This window comes from Ornithodoros turicata, chromosome 1, assembly GCF_037126465.1.
Source record: "Ornithodoros turicata isolate Travis chromosome 1, ASM3712646v1, whole genome shotgun sequence".
Classification (NCBI taxonomy): Eukaryota; Metazoa; Arthropoda; class Arachnida; order Ixodida; family Argasidae; genus Ornithodoros; species Ornithodoros turicata.
The window spans coordinates 26404909-26420921 of record NC_088201.1 but is presented as its reverse complement, the minus strand read 5'-3'; the positions used below and the strand labels follow the sequence as shown (position 1 = coordinate 26420921).

The 16013-nt window shown below is 43.4% G+C and overlaps 2 protein-coding genes across 10 annotated transcripts in view; one reads left to right on the top strand and one right to left on the bottom strand.

Moving 5' to 3' along the window:
- Positions 1 to 5922, bottom strand: part of LOC135377718 (protein BANP-like) — a 44808-nt gene extending 38886 nt beyond the window's left edge. For 3 of the 6 annotated variants that reach the window (XM_064610337.1, XM_064610338.1, XM_064610336.1), the window contains exons 1-2: positions 5807 to 5922; positions 4449 to 4504 (exon numbers count right to left, since the gene is read on the bottom strand). In XM_064610337.1, the coding sequence (XP_064466407.1) occupies positions 4449 to 4504; positions 5807 to 5907 (157 nt within the window). In that variant the 5' untranslated portion in view covers positions 5908 to 5922. Of the gene's footprint in view, positions 1 to 4448; positions 4505 to 4974; positions 5113 to 5472; positions 5784 to 5806 lie in introns of those variants that run through there. The other 3 variants (XM_064610340.1, XM_064610341.1, XM_064610342.1) reach the window with 3 other exon arrangements.
- On the top strand, positions 5551 to 14073 carry LOC135377723 (CBY1-interacting BAR domain-containing protein 1-B-like). Of its 4 annotated transcripts, none has more exons than XM_064610350.1 (7): positions 5561 to 6007; positions 6057 to 6309; positions 7107 to 7175; positions 11462 to 11566; positions 11953 to 12057; positions 12862 to 12975; positions 13567 to 14073. In XM_064610350.1, the coding sequence occupies exons 1-7, from the start codon at positions 5976 to 5978 to the stop codon at positions 13861 to 13863; spliced, it is 975 nt and encodes a 324-aa protein (XP_064466420.1). In that variant the 5' UTR covers positions 5561 to 5975; the 3' UTR covers positions 13864 to 14073. The 4 variants fall into 4 exon arrangements, with proteins under 4 accessions (XP_064466424.1, XP_064466422.1, XP_064466420.1 ...); XM_064610351.1 differs by having other exon boundaries at positions 5565 to 6007; positions 6069 to 6309; XM_064610354.1 differs by lacking the exon at positions 11462 to 11566 and having other exon boundaries at positions 5551 to 6007.
- The last annotated feature ends 1940 nt before the right edge of the window (positions 14074 to 16013 follow it).

The following is a 16013-nucleotide window of genomic DNA, read 5'->3' as shown; positions in this document are numbered from 1 at the left end:
GGTGGTGGTGCTTGTGGTGGTGATGGAACGGCTTGCCATAGTCAGACACAAATAATCCACCGTCACATCTGCCTAGTTTACCGTTTTTGGCTGCCACGGACTTTTTTTTTGTTATATAATTTTCGTTATGCCATTTTTGGTTATATATATTGTTTTGGTCATATATATGCACAAATTTGGTTTTATTGGTTTTGTTGTACATATATATATACAGTGAACCCTCGTTAATATGACCACCACTGTTCCCACAGATTTTGGTCATAAAGCGAATTGTCATACTAACGAGAAACGCACAATCCGCTGACCTCAGAGACCGCTTCGTTCTGGCCATTCTTAGGTGCACAACAGCAGCAACAGCATAGTGTGACCTGGTCTCGTGGTCACTGCTGTTTTAAACGAGTACAGAGGGCCATCCAAAAAATTTCAGATTAAGACATCTGATGAAAGTGTGTGTGTCATTATACCGAATAGCGCGAAAGGTTTTGATGTGTGCAATTTGTTTCCCAGAAAAAAACTCACATAAACATAGTTCCACGCGTTCACCCTTAACTCGCCACTCCAGCTATAACGAGGATGAGGAGGTATGATGCCACGTCACCGATGACGGTATAAGGAGAACTCGTTCTGGTTCGCCGGTCAGTGGGGGTCAGCGCCTTGTCCCTTTGCCGCCGTAAACCTGTTTTGCCAGTTCTCCCGGAGAATTGGGGATAGAAGGAGCGGCCGAAGCATTACCGAGCAAGGAGAAAGGCTTTATCAGAACCCCGAACAGCCGAGTAGCAGACAACATTTCTCTAAGCCAATCAGCGAGCGTTCTCCTTATAGCGTCAGCGCGAGGTTCCAGGCAGATCACAGGCTCGTACTGCTCTTCACCGCCGTTGCGCATGGTCGCTTTTTGCGGCGTATTGTAAATTCAATTTCTGCGATAATTATGACTCTGTGGTGTAAATTACTTCGCATGGTGCATCTTACTGACCTAATTAACAGTTTTATAGGAAGAAAACTGGGTGTTAAAAATGACTTCTGTGCTACTTTAAGCACTAGAGTGCTTTGGCAGTCCGAAAAGCGCTATGAGTAATTCCGAGGTCAACAACATCAGGAGTCATCCCAAACCTTGGCGCCCTACTTCAACACGTGTCACCCTCTGCCTGAGGTATGTGTGTAGCCTCTCCCTGGGGCTACTCTGTGGGTCATGTGACGTGGTCATAATAATGAGAAGATATCTGTGTTTGACCCTACTTGTGACAAAAATCTCAGTCATAGTTGGATAAGCAGATTGTCATACTAACAAGATGGATTTACATGGCGGCGGAACGGTTCCCAAGAAAAACGGTGATAAAGTGAGTATGTCATATTATCGGGGGTCATATTAACGAGGGTTCACTGTATATATATTTGAAATTTTGGTTATATCAGAAACCTTTGCAAACAGTCATTTTTATGTACTAGGAATCGAACTATGCAATTAAAAAATTTGGCGTTTTCAGGTTATTTTTCTGAACAATAATGTGGCACTGAAGGGGTTAAAAGGGAGTTGAAGCCACTTGGAACTTGGATGTTTTTTGCCACGTGATATGAACATACTACCTTCAAGAACTGTCATGCGAAATATTTCCTTTGGAAAGTGCGAATTTCCTGAGAAAATAAGTGCACAAGAATGCAGGTAGTGGCGGTGATCTTGCCCAAGCTACTCCTGGCATGTGGTGACATCAAGTCAGTCAGAGCTCCTCATTGGTTGGTGAGAATCGTCTGCTAGCGAGAATGGCCAGTCGATATGTGGGAGGAGTGGTGCAAAATGAGACTGCTAACAGAAAGAAAGAAGGCGGCACGATCCTCACTATTGGGCGACTGACATGGTACCCCAGACTGGCAGCCGAGGGAAGAAGTTTTCCTGACCCGCGAGATTTAAAGCCCTCTTGTGCAACAGGAATGCACACTGTTGTTATACTTTTGGTGCGAATATACATATATCCCAAGGCTGCTGGTCCTAATTTCTCATCCTCCTGACATTTTTAATGTGTTAGCATTAGAGTCCTTGCTAGGCAAGAATCGCGGCATGTTGTGTCTGTAGCCATGGAAGTGGAGAGAGGCACTCAGAGGGGAGAGGGCACGTGGATATACCCGACGCGGTGCCGGCAGTGGCAGGTGCAGCTGTGGCAGTCGACAGTTTCAGATGTGTCTGCGTGAGTTCGCCATGGACTATGAAAGCTGTGGGGAGGACCAGCGACGAAAGAAGGCTAAGGCTGCGAGACAGGGCCATCAGGCTGAATAGGAGCAAGCCCGAAAAGCTCATTTGCCTGCGGATGCTGTCTTGCATTAGCGTTGTGTAGGGTCATGTGAAGGGTTGTGTGAAGGGTTGTGTGAAGGGTTGTGTGAAGGGTTGTGTGAAGGGTTGTGTGAAGGGTTGTGTGAAGGGTTGTGTGAAGGGTTGTGTGAAGGGTTGTGTGAAGGGTTGTGTAGGGTCCTGCAAGGGTTGTGTAGTGTCGTCAAGGGGAGTTCCAAAAGGGTTTTCAAAGTCTTAATGCTAACACATTTCCGTCAGATCCACCATTTTGTTTTTTCCCTAGTCCTTCCATGCTCCTTTAAGGCTCAGCGATTATTTTGCCTGGGATGCAAAACCAATTTATGACCAGGGCTTCAATATTTCACAAAAATATAAGTTACAGGCATCACATGGAGACTGAACAGTAGTGATCCCACAAACATGATTGACAACTCCTGAATGTTGAAGATAATAGAAGATAACGTAAAATATAATAGAAAGGAAGTTTGATGAAAACAATGAAGAGCATGGCTCGTTACTCACACTTCTGGTTTCCATAACAGATTCCTATTGCGACCAGTGCTAACTCCTGTGGTTTTGAAACTACAGTTCTGAATCCAGATAGGTGGAATTTGCACTAGCAGCCCCCTGAGAATAAGGAAAGGATGAAAAATCAAGGGTTTTCAAGGAGTGTGGAAAATTGCAGGGTCCTCATAACCTTGAAAACAGCAGTTTCAAATTCCAGGGTATTCAAGGGTTCCGAGCACCAGTGGAAAATGTGGAAGATGAAAATCCTGCACAAATCCCTGCTCCGAAGTATGACTGTGTTAGAGCACCCAGTAGATTTGGTCACAGTGCCTCAAAGCATTGTGATGCCATCAAAGATGGCCGCTCATTTGGAAAAGTGTGAAAGAAGAGTGAAAGAAGAGTGGAAGAAGAGTTGTGTGAAAGAGAAGAGTCCTATAATAAAGTTGTTTGTTCTATTAGATTTCTCACCGCACATGTGAAACTGCTGGAAACTTACTATCGGATAACAATGCAGTGCAGTTCGTCATGCACGTCTCAGAAGCAAGTGTACGAGCGGGCTAACACGTTCAAAAATGGTGCGAGTTCAGCCTAGGTACACAGTCAATTCTCTAGAGACAACTTTGGTTGTCGAGGGGCTTATTGGTGCGAACTGGCACATCACCATGGCAGAAATAGCGGACACGCTTCAGAATGAGCGTAGGCTTAGCCTACCACACCACCCATGACAAGCCCGAGTATCGGAACGTGTTTGCAAGATGGGTACCCCGCCAGCTGCGAGAACAGTGAGTGGATGCTGGTCGAAAGCTGCAACAACGTTGAGACCGAAGAACAGAGCTTTTTTTTAGTTGTATCATGAATGGGGATTAGGGTTGGGTCCACCATTACCAGCCAGAGCGGTCAAGCAAAGTATGGAGGTATGCCACATCACCTAGACCAACGAAGTTTGGGACACAACTGCCAGCAAGAAAAGTGATGCGCACTTTGTTCTGGTATCCTCAGTGTCCCTTACTTAAGCACTGCTTAGAGAAAGGCTGCACAGTCACCAGTGAAGCCTCAAAACTGCAATTTGCAGAAAACGCTAAGGGTTGTTAACCAATGGCATTTTGCTTCAGCACGACAACGCACTACCTCGCTCCACTCGTAAGACGGTCACAACCATTCACAATCACTGAACTGAAATGTTTCCCACTGCCTGCTTTTCCCTCGGACATAGCACATTCAGATCTTCACATTTTTGGAGCTCTCAAAGAGCACCTTGGTTGCACAAAGTTTGAAGACGACAGTGAAGTCAAGAATGTGGTGCGTAATAGGTTGAGCACACATCCGAAAGATTTCTTTTCGCAGATTATTCATGCTTAAGTGCACTATTGGTGCACGTGCATTAACACCCATGATAGGCAAGCCTGAGCGATGGGCAGGCTTGCCTATCATGGAATTTATCCACCAGCTAGCCTGCATTTACGCCATTCTATCAGTGCATTAACACCATGTGCTGAAAGACAGATGAACATACTTTCACTCACATGTAAGATACACTTAGTGAAAATTCATTTGAGGTTTTCATTTGAATCACCCTCATAATTTGTATGCCAGACATTAATTTAATTTCATGTGTGAGCATTTCCAGTTTGCACTAATGGAACAAAAATTTAATCCATACCACTTAGTTGATTCACTGTCAAATGGATAGTTTCTGGGACTTCATCAGAGGCCATTCTGAAAGGAGCAAAATGACCAACCAATGAAATGTGCAAATGATACGCTGCACTGTAAAATAAGGGGGACATCATAAAGTACACTTATAAATGAGAATTCTGAACTTCAAGCTCGAGTAACCAAAGATTGCTCTCAGTGAGACATTTTATTTGAGAAATTTCGATTCACTGCGATACACCTGGGAACACATGGAAACAGATAACAGACCCTTCTTTATAAATGCACGATGTCACGCAGATACCGAATTGTGCACATCACTCAAGAGAAGTAACTTGCAGAAGACATGACCCTGAGTTTGGGGTAGACACACAGACGCCACACGAAGTAGACAGGACGAGTCTCATCCTGTCTACTGCTTGTGTCGTCTGCGTCTTTACCCCAAACTCAGGGTCATGTCTTCTACAAGTAACATACACCAGCTAGCTTGTGTTCTTCTACTATGTTCTACAAAAGTAACCTGTTAAAGTTACCTCAGCAAAAATGCAATGAAATTCCCAACAGATGGCTTTAGGTGATCTTCATGAGTTTAAAATTCCAACAATGGTTGGAGCACAACGCAGGGGTCTTAGTAATATCACGGTCCCTGGTAATATATTCATGCTACAGCCCTAAAACAAAAGTATCAAAATTGTTGACGGTGACAGAACATGACAAAATGTTATTTCATCAATTATTAAAAATAACACACAAGGTACAGCAGACAGGACGATATAAACACCGCCTCACTGGGCAGACAGATAGGAACACAGAGGAAATGGTTACGTGACAAACACAAAATTTAATTCTGATGTCCGCAGTGTTGCGTACGTTAGGCAGCGAGGTTCACCACACATGTTTTCGCCTGCGGATACTCTCACCCGCTATACTATTTACGAACAGCACTGAACGAAATCATATCGAGACCCAAGGTTGGGCCATGAAAGCCAGTCTAGAGATAACATTGTCGTAGCTTGGTAAACGTAACATACCACGATCTTAAATTCACTGGCACAATCTAGAGCATGTTTTATCCCTCGAAACTGCCCTCTGGATCTTCACAATTTTGTGTAGAACTCGCAAAGTCGGCTGCTCCGAAAATTGACCGCTAGCTGTCCTCGCCAGTTTTCCATGAAAGGTCCCCCGCTTTAATGGAGGGCACAGAATAGGGTACGCGGATCTGTGAGACGAATAACGGCTCTGTTGGCATGTATCACCCATTTTTCTATCTTTAATTTTACGACAGATGATGTCAAAGACGCGAAAACGGTAAGTAGCGCGGCAAAACTCTTCAATATCCCACAAATCTCAGATGAAATCACGTACCTTCTCGATACCGCGATAATGGCGTTCCTTCTCGACCAGTGCGAGACAAATTTTAGTGGGTGACGGCTGCTGGCACAAGTAACGTCACATCCGGTTACCATAGCACATCTGCTCCTTCGTGTTGCTATGGCAACGACGCGCGTCAGTTGCCGACTTCGCGATATTGGCAATGACAAAAGATGCAAGCGGTGCGAGCACTTGGTAAGAGCTATAACTACATTATTGAGAGAAACAATGTTCATCCATGCAGCTTTTATTGCAGCGAAGATATATCTAAATTTCTTCAAGAAAGACTCAATCAGACTGAATGCCACATTGGGGAATTATGCTGTCAACTGAGCCACTACAGCCGAAAAGCGGCCAGTCTAAGGAATGCTGGCGACAACCTGGCCACTGCGCTTCTGAATTATTCTCAGGAAGAAGTTCTGAATCCCTCACTTAAAACGGCGCTAGCAAACACCGCAGAGGTCGTCGCAATGGAGCAGGACTTCCGCAATACCCTGGTTTGTATTTGAGATACATACAGAGCATGACATTTACAGTGACCCACACAGTCTGAAGTCCTGGCATTTCTGCACATCGTACATATGAATAAATGTGGGCGATAGATCTGTGACCGAGGCGTATCCAGGATTTTTCTGATTTTTTTTTTTTTTTTTTTGGGGGGGGGGTCCTGCCTTGGACAACATCCTACTCACTACGTAAGGTCAATGGACACTCTGTGGAACGACAGAAATTAGCGGCGGGGTCAGGACATCCCCCCCCCCCTTTTCTGTGGCCGGTGGCATAGCCAGAAAAATATTTCGTAAGAGGCTCTATGGGGACTCCATGGGGAAAGAGGATTTCACCCTCGTTTCCCTCTCCTAAATGCACTACTAAAGGTATGATATCGGGGGAGGGGGGGTTGAGCCCCCATCTGGCTACGGCACTGTCTGTGACACAACTTGTATCACAGATATCGCTTTAATTTGTTCGTAAATCATATACTTGTGTGACACAAGTTGTTCTAATTTGTTACGGGGAAATGGGAAATCGTAGAAAATAGCATTTTTATAGAATTCACAAGTGGCACGAGTTTGGCATTGGATAAACTCAACTTTTTAAACTACTTTTCCTGTTCTGGAAGGGATAAAGCAATGCTATATGAAGGTGTGTGGAAGCTTGGAGGTGAGGGAGATCATAAACGTGTGGAGAATTTTCATTCAAAGAGTGTATGGGCTACATAACTGAGACATAATGTATATTTCAAGAATGTCCGAATATAGACGGGTGCATTTCTGCTGAATTCCTGTATTTTCAGGTACACCGTGTTCATAAGAATGTGGTTTATGAACTGTCACATTATGGAAAGATTTGCAAAGCAGCAAAGGTGAATATCATTTGTGAGCATTAGCCGATATGTTAACATACACATGCAGGGCCAATCCAGTATAAGTACACTGTAGGTGCAAGTGAAAGGTAGGTAGCATTTTCTTCAGAGTGATGAGCATGACAGACAGGACAGGACAAGACACAGGTCTGTGTACCTTGTGTTATGTGTTGTGTCTCACACCCCAGTCTCAAGTAAATGCTACATACCTCGACATTTAAGTGCATTCTTTTAACATTTTCACTTCTAGCCTCTCGCAGTGGCAGATTTCAAAAGATGCATAAAGTATGCAATCCATTCACAAGGACACTTCTGTCACCACAAAATAATATGAAAGGGGGAAGCAGTGCAAAATGGCGTTTGGTTGATATCTGGAGAATCGAAGTGATTCATGAAAGCAGTTAACCTGGGTGTGGATGTCATGCGGATGTCAATCAGTTTCCACTTACATGTAGCAATACAAAAGCAATTCAAAGTACAACAATTATTATTATTTATTACTGTTAGGTGCTGACAGCAACATTACCAACAAAAAACTATGTATCATACCAATGAGACCATAAAAATTACTTTTAAAAATCCTCAACTGATTCCCCCCCCCCCCCCACACACACACAGAATATTCAGAGTAGCAAAAATGTGCAAGTGCATAACTATCATGGCTGTAAATCAGTGTCACGTGGAAGCCATTTGTACAGCATGCTTTCATCAGCTTGTAAAGAACACTACAGGTCGCTTTGGTTTCTCGTGAAGCATAGCCGATTGTTAAGCCTCACAAGGCTCAACTTTGCCACCATAATAGGGCATTACGTTGGCAAATAATTGTCTCTCAATAGCAGTGATGGGCAAAGTACCTCAAAATTGTACTTAAAGTAAAGTACCAAGTGCCTGGTCTCATTAAAACTACAGCACAAAGTATCACGCTGCAAATGTACTTCAAGTAAAGTACAAGATAAAGTACTTTAAAGTACTCGTCAAGTACACTGCCAATTTAGTTTGTATAACTTTGACCAGTTCCCATGGCCTTGTGGTTATGGTGTCTTCCTTTCACGCCGAGACTGGGAGGTGACGCGAGTTCGAATCCCCGCACCGGCTCTGCTGTCTGGGGTTTTCCGGCAGACTTTCCAGACGAATGTCAGCACAGTTCCCCTTGAAGTCGGCCCAGGACGCATACTAACCCCTCTGTCCCCCCACTCCTTCCTGCTGTCCTCTCTCCATCTGTCCACATCTGTACGCCGCTCATAGCCACAGTTGCTCCGCAGCGCTACCACGGAATTAAAACAAAATATATATACATATATATAACTTTCAGTTCCACTGTATGGTAGTTGTTTTGATTTCTTAGTAAACTTTCGGCAAGTGCTATGAAGCCTTGCTAATTAACTGCTTACTCGTGAATATAAACTGAGTCAGATGTCATAATTTGCATTTACATGCACGCAGGCAATCAGCTATGCAGTGATGGTGCTGAACAGTGGTGGGAAAAACCCTAGAACAACATGAAAGTTCTGATAACTTGTCAACGATGGATTTTCTCCTCCAAAAAATGTCCCTTCAAGACACAGAAATAATCAAGAAAAAATAAAGTCACTGAAAAGGTTAGCAGGCGACAATCCAGAAGATGTGGGTTCCGAATCCTACAGCTGGCTAACCTTTTCAGTGACTTTCTTCTTTCTTCGTTAATTTCTTAGGCAATTTGAGGCTTTGTATGTATTTGTCCTTTCTATGTTGTTCCAGCTTCAGAACATCAGTTCTCTCTTGTTCAACAGAAATAATGTTTTCGCATTTTCCAATTTTTGTCTGGAGTCCCCAATTCTGTATTGAGTACTTGACAGGAAAGTAGTACTAGAGAAAGGCACTTGTTTTTTTTAAATTCCGTATTAGCGCCGCAAAGCAACTGTGGCTATGAGCAGCGTACAGATGTGGACAGATGGTGAGAGGACAGCAGGAACGAGTGGGAGGACAGGTGGGTTAGTATGCATCCTGGGCCAACTTCAGGGGGTACTGTGGAGACATTTGTCAGCAAAGTATTCGGGAAACCCAAGGAAAACCTCAGACAGCACAGCCGGTGGTATGATTCGAACCCACCACCTGCCAGTTTTCAGGACGACCTTGGCTACCTCCTACGAGCGGGACACCCTAACCTGCTCGGCCAATCCGCAGATCAAAGGTACTTTTACAAAGTATGTTTACGTAATTTGAAATGTACTTAAAGTAAAGTACAAGCAGGCGTGGATCTAGAGGGGGGGGGGGGGGTCTGGATGTCCCCCCACCCCACCCCCCTCTCCATTTCTGCCTTCACACACTGCTTCAATTGTACCTAGATAGTGTGTGTAGCATGCTGTGCAAGGGTGGACACCCCCCAGAAAAATCCTGGATCCACCCCTGGGTACAAGTACTCAGAAATGTACTTCAAGTGGAACTTGATTATTTAGCACTTCAAGTACTCCCCACTACTGTTGAATAATAACAATAAATATCTCTTGATAGCCACTTGGACTTGTGCTACCTCAAGCTCTATCAGACACCCAACCCCATGCAACTCATGTGCGTCGCCAATTCCCTACTTCCCAATACACATTTTGACTCCCGATATTTGTACTTGTTATTGAAGCTGTGATGTAACAATGCCCCTGAAACAAAACAAGGAGAGGAGTTCACTCCCACTTATGGCTCTGCTTCTTTTGCTGCAGCCAGCACAATTCTATGCTGCATTTCTGTTTCAATAGCTGATGCCGTCAATGTCGAATGGTATTGCTTGAGTTGATGCCACAAAGCTGCTGTTTAGGTGGGCCTTAATGCTGAACTAAGCCAACATTGGCTTGGTAGCTGTGAGTGCTGAAGTGTCACCTTCTGAGAGAAGAAGAAGGTTTTCTGCTATTATGTCTACACCGCACAAAGATGTTCAGGGTCTAGCTAATACACGTGGAAGCACCATCCCAGGGCCATCTGGGACTGCATTTGCAGATAGGAGATGAGGCCTACACACAAATACTTGTATGGGAACATGGCTTTCTGGTTCACGCTCAAAAAAATTTTATGACTAGCTTTTCCACCTTCCAGGTGCTCACACGGTACAGGTAGCACCTTAGTAGGACAAGTGGTGATTTTAAAACCGAAGCGAATACGAACTGAGTAGTTACATACCCGTAGCAAATACTAACTGAATAGTTATATATAAATGAACAAACACACATACAGCACATAAACGGATATACAGCAATGTACGTGATATATGCATACAGATCTTCTCATGAAGCAGCACTGTTTTGTGTATCCTTTCTTCTGGCATTTTTGGGTTTACGAGCACAGCTTTGAGTATATCCAGCTTGGAAGAGACATTGCTTTGCTTCGATATCAGAATATACAGGGTGTTTCACCTGAAGTGATAAAAAATTCTAACTGGCGACGTACTCGGCGGAGGATTGTGGGACTTTCGGCAATTACCTTCTGGAAACTTTTGACACCATTTAGGAAGGCTCTGGACAATTTTTAATTGAAAGAAAAGTTTTTTTTTTCAATCGAACTTTGAAAATTGCCAAGCGAACCTCACTTTTTTTTTACAGAAATATGAAGTCCTCCACGGATAACTGCAGACCCAACAAAAACTATGCACAGTATAGCAACAGAAGTGGTTGAAAAAAATTAGTGAAAGTGCTGCTTTAGCCCCGCCTGCTTGGTTGTCGCAAAAAAGCACGCGCGGAAGGCACGGCGAGAGGAGGAAGTGTTCCCGCCTCTTGTTTTACCTGTCTTTCCCCCGCTTTGACTTTGATGCTGTTGACGACCATCTTATCACAAAGAAAACAAAACAAATGAAGGCGGGGACACTTCCTCCTCTAGCAGCAGATTTCGCACGTGCTTTTTTGCGACAATAAAGCAGGCGGGGCTAGCGCAGTACTTTTACTAATTTTTTTCAACTATTTCTGTTTCTATGCCGTGCATAGTTTTTGTTGGGTCTGCGGTTATCCGTGAAGGACTTCATATTTCTGTAAAAAAAAGTGAGGTTCGCTTGGCAATTTTCAAAGTTTGATTTTTTTTTTAAATTCCTTCACGAACCACACTACAGCAATATAAGTTTGAATTGGCTTATAACATCCTATGATAACAACAGAACTTATCTTTTTCACCTATATCCACCCTACCTCATAATACTTCAGAAAATATAATACTAGCAGAAAATGAGAAACCGTATTTATAACACATGCTTTGCTACACCAAGAAGTGTCATGTGGTAAAGTCCCTTGGTATAGTCCCTGTGTAAAGTCCCTGTGGTAAATCCCTTTCAGGATGAACTGAAAAGTAATCTCGATATTCACATCAAAGAACTGACAAAAAAGGAGAAGTTAGAAAAGTTGCATGCAGAGAGTACATCTAATGTCAGAGAGACTGCCGTATCCTTTCATTCCAAGCCAAAAGCTTGAAATGCACGACACAGATAATAGTGATCTTCATTAGGCTTTCCTTTCTGATAATTTTTTTGATGTCATCATCATTGTCACATGTGATGTAACTAATGGATCAAACAGCCAATTCAGCATCAAACTTCCTTTTAGAAGACATGCAACTTGCACATTAATCCATATTGCACATGGTCATAGTAACCTGAAAAATGGGCCTTATTATTTTTCTTGGTTGAATCCAGATGTTTCATTGTGGTGGACTAAATGGACATTCAGAATGCGCGTCGAATTCATTTATGTGATAAAAGTCATTGTGCAAACAGGCATCAGTTCCACATAACTAGCATGATTACGTTCCTTGACATAGTCTAAACCAGGTGGACGAAAAACTTTTCAAGGCTACAACAGAAGAAAAAAGGTCCAGGCAGAAACTTGAAAGGCAAATGGAGACATTTGAACGCAGGAAACTGTCTGACATTAAGGTATGTCTTGACAGCTTCTGCAACCAGTGACATGGGGAGAACGGCACCAATGGCAAGCAGTGAAATTGTGCCTGGGGCCAATTCAGCCCCACAGCGTCTGGAGCCCATTAATAAGATAACGTTATCATATTATTGAAATAAGAAATAGAGTCAAGTGTATAAATAATAAATTTAACAATGTAAGTCACTCAAAACAGATTTAAACATCATTAAAAATGAATGAAGACACTATAAGAAAATTACAACTTAACCTTCTTTGTTTTCACTGCTGCAAATTGGTCTATGGTGTGATCAGAGATCTCTTTCTACACTCAAGAAAGTGCAGTTGCAAAGCCTGCCTTGATCCATGGAGGCCGTTGTTGCACTTGAAACTGAGTTAATTGCTTCCCTTTAGCATGCTTTTCAGGCTTCATAAGTCCAATGTGGTAGTGTTGAATCACTTCTTTTATGCGGGTTGAAGGCTCTTTGACAGAGTCCAGTTCACTAGGTCCAGTACTGTCAGGTTCAATCTCATGAAGTGCATCCTCTCTCCTCTCACGTTCTCGTCATCAGTGGCAGCCTCACCTTTTTAATTTCATTTCTTCACAATATATATAAGTGCACCAAAGGGCACTCACGGCAGGTGTCCCCACTTGCCACAGCTTAGATCAAATGTAACTGAACTGAATCTGCTCCTTCCTGGATTGAAAAATATAAAAAAGAGATACGACATACCTCAACACTGCAGTACACGTTATGCAAATGCACATACCTATACCACAGCTATTTGCAATCATTATGATTATGCATGGTATCACTTTTCAGAGGATACTTCTTGAATACATAACAGCAGAGATGGTGTTCCACAGCAAGGCATTAGAAGGGCTCAGTACCGCTCACCAACACATCATCAGCATCAGCGTGATGAACGATCTACAGGTAACGTGATGTCTTCAAAGAGGGGTGATGAAGGGTTTCAGTGTTTTTGAGCAATACAATATGAAGATGCTGGCATTCACAGGCTCAACATTGCTTGATCGAGTCCGCAGAGGAACACTACACAGTGTACCTTGTTAGATTACTTCTTTTATCGCTTCTTAGGCAGTGGATACTGCCTCATTTATACATACAATCACATGACCCATCTGTGACCCACCCTGGAACAGAATGTGGGAGCAAAACTGTGGTAAACGACTGCAAGTGTGGGTTTTTAAAGAACTTGAAAACTCCTATCTGTGATCCACTATTGACGTGTGTTGTTTACCAGAGATTTGAAAATACGTTATTTTTACATCTGGGACCAAAATATCATCCTCAAACGATCGTTCGGATGATGAAGGAGAATGTAAAGTGCAAGAGCATACACAATATTTTTAACCTGTTTTGTCGATATGGCTATAACAAACAAAAATATTCTAACTTTTCTACTTAGTGTTGTACGATTTTTAAATGTTGACCTGTCGTCTTGTGTTGTCTAACTCCGCTGAGTGTAGATGCAGCTAATCATACTTTCCTGATGAATGTCTCCAGAGTTTTCTTGGTGTTCTGAAGAATGGAAACCAACGTGAATTGCTCAAACTCAAAGACAGTGCTCAGGAAACAGAATACACAGAGAAGCACAGAAGGGAAATCGCGGGTTCTGTACCTGCACTTGTGACCACGACAACAAGAACCCCTAAGCCTGCTGAGCGGCTTTCAGTGTCACAGACGTGCCTGACAGATGACACTGAGTATGGCAGTCATGCATACATGCACTGTATGGACCCTGAAAGTGACAGTGATGACAGCCAGATTGACAGCAATAAAAACAGCTGTGAGGAGGAGTAGGTTGTGCATCAGAAACAGAAGTATAAAGGGAGGTAACGATCCTCAGTACTGAACATAAGTTTTGGTTGTATGATGTTGTGGAGCATTGCAGTTTTTTTTCTTCTTCTTCTTTTTTATTTTTTTTCAACAATCACTTTTGAATGCTTTGATGGTCCGGCAAGGCATGTACCCCTGCATTACATTAAAAATCTTGCCAAAACAGGACAATAATGCCCAGACTGGTTAAATATGACTTTCTATATTGTGTATTACCATAATTTTTGGTGTATAACATGCATGTTATACACGAAAAAATAGGCCATGCGTGTTACCTATGAGTGTGTGCTATACATCGATACATTTCCGCATAGGACCGCCAGTGAACTTGTACAAGACGCAGGGTGATTACACCGACATTCTCGGGGGCATACAACTGACCTTAACCCTTGAATTCTGACTGACTGATTTTACACTACTAAAGGCTGCGCCCCAACAAAATGCGACATAGATCATGAACAATCGGTGTCCTGGTACATAGAGCTGTGCTTGGTGTATTGCTGCCACTCGTGCTGACCGCTGCTCGAGACAATGCCAAAGTGTGTATGGTGTGTTTTCTGCTTCAATTATTGGATTTGTACGTGCCTAACACTGATGCCGCATGCGACACGAGCAATCTGTAGGTGCGTATTATACACCGAAACATGTTCCTCGAGGGGAAAAATCAACGGCTGCTTGTTATACATGGGTGCATGTTATACACGAAAATTACGGTACTCACCTTTTGTGGTAGCCCAAGTGGTTGTAAAGTGCTGATTGCCTTTCGGAGGACTTTCACAACATATGCCAAACAAAAAGCAAAATATGTACATACAGGGTGTTTTTGTTATCTGATAGAGAATTTTTATAAAAAGGCATAGAACAGCATATATGTCGTACTTGCATGCGGGCTGTACAGCAGGTCGGACATTCTGTTGAGGAGTAACTAATAGATGACTAACTCACCTAAACTTCCTTAATTAACACCTTAATAGAGGTTTTTTGGGAAATGTGAGATGGCAGAACTGAATTGAAGAAATGTGAACAAATGTGAACGAGCACATATTCGAGCTCCCAAAACTCGGACTTTACAATTTTTCGGACAAAACTGTTGCCACCGTCAAACGCCCACAATTCTGACCGTTCCTTGTTTGTCGTTCGTACTCATCTCGCTTCAAATCTGCATGGCTTTTGGGACTTACATCTACCGCGAGCGCCAAAATACAGCACAGCAATGTGCTCCCGCGCCGTTATTTCATACTGCCGAAACGCATGCCATTCCGACATGACGCGTGCGGGAAGGCGGAGCTTATGCGCGCGACCGAAACGAAACCAACGCTCCGCTCCGCTTCAGACACGTTGCAACATCGTAAGCTTATCGATTATCTTTCAATACGTGTGTATTCTACTATTAGAGTATCTTTGAGTGTCAGAAATACTGAAATGTCGACGTCACCTGCAAGTGAGGATGTCGATGACGTCACTGCGACAGACGTGAGGCGAAGACGCAAATTCATCGACGATCGAGGCTAACGTGACGTCGCCGTTTGACATTTCAGCAGGAGCGTTGCCATCAACGTCGTCTTCGGCACCGACAACATAGAAAAACAAAAAAGGAAGGGTATAACTGTTGAAAATCGACTGCAGCGACGATGCACCCCTGTCCACAGCGGCAGTCCTTGCTGCGGTGACTACATGATGAACGCGTACTGCACTCGCTGAAACTTAGACTTGACACTTAGTCGCGTTGTTTCTCCACTCGTGCGCGGCCAACAACGGCAAGCCACTTCGACCCCCCCCCCCCCCCCCCCCCCCCAAGCTTTACCCTCTCTCCTGCACAGAGAGAAACTGTCGTAGCGCTTTCGGACAGCCCGATAATTCAGACTGATTTCGTGGCTCCTAAGAGACCGAAAAATCGGTCAGCGAATTGTATTTAAAAAAGTGTGGCTCCAATTCTGCTATCTCACATTGCCCCAAAAAACGAAATGAATTTTAGAGAATTAGTTATCTAGTAGTTACATACACTGTTAGACAGAATGTCCGCCTGGCCGTACACCTACTTGCAAAAATGGCATCTATGCTGCTCTCGTAGCTTTTTCATTAAAAAATCTATCAAATAACAAAAAATTCTCTGG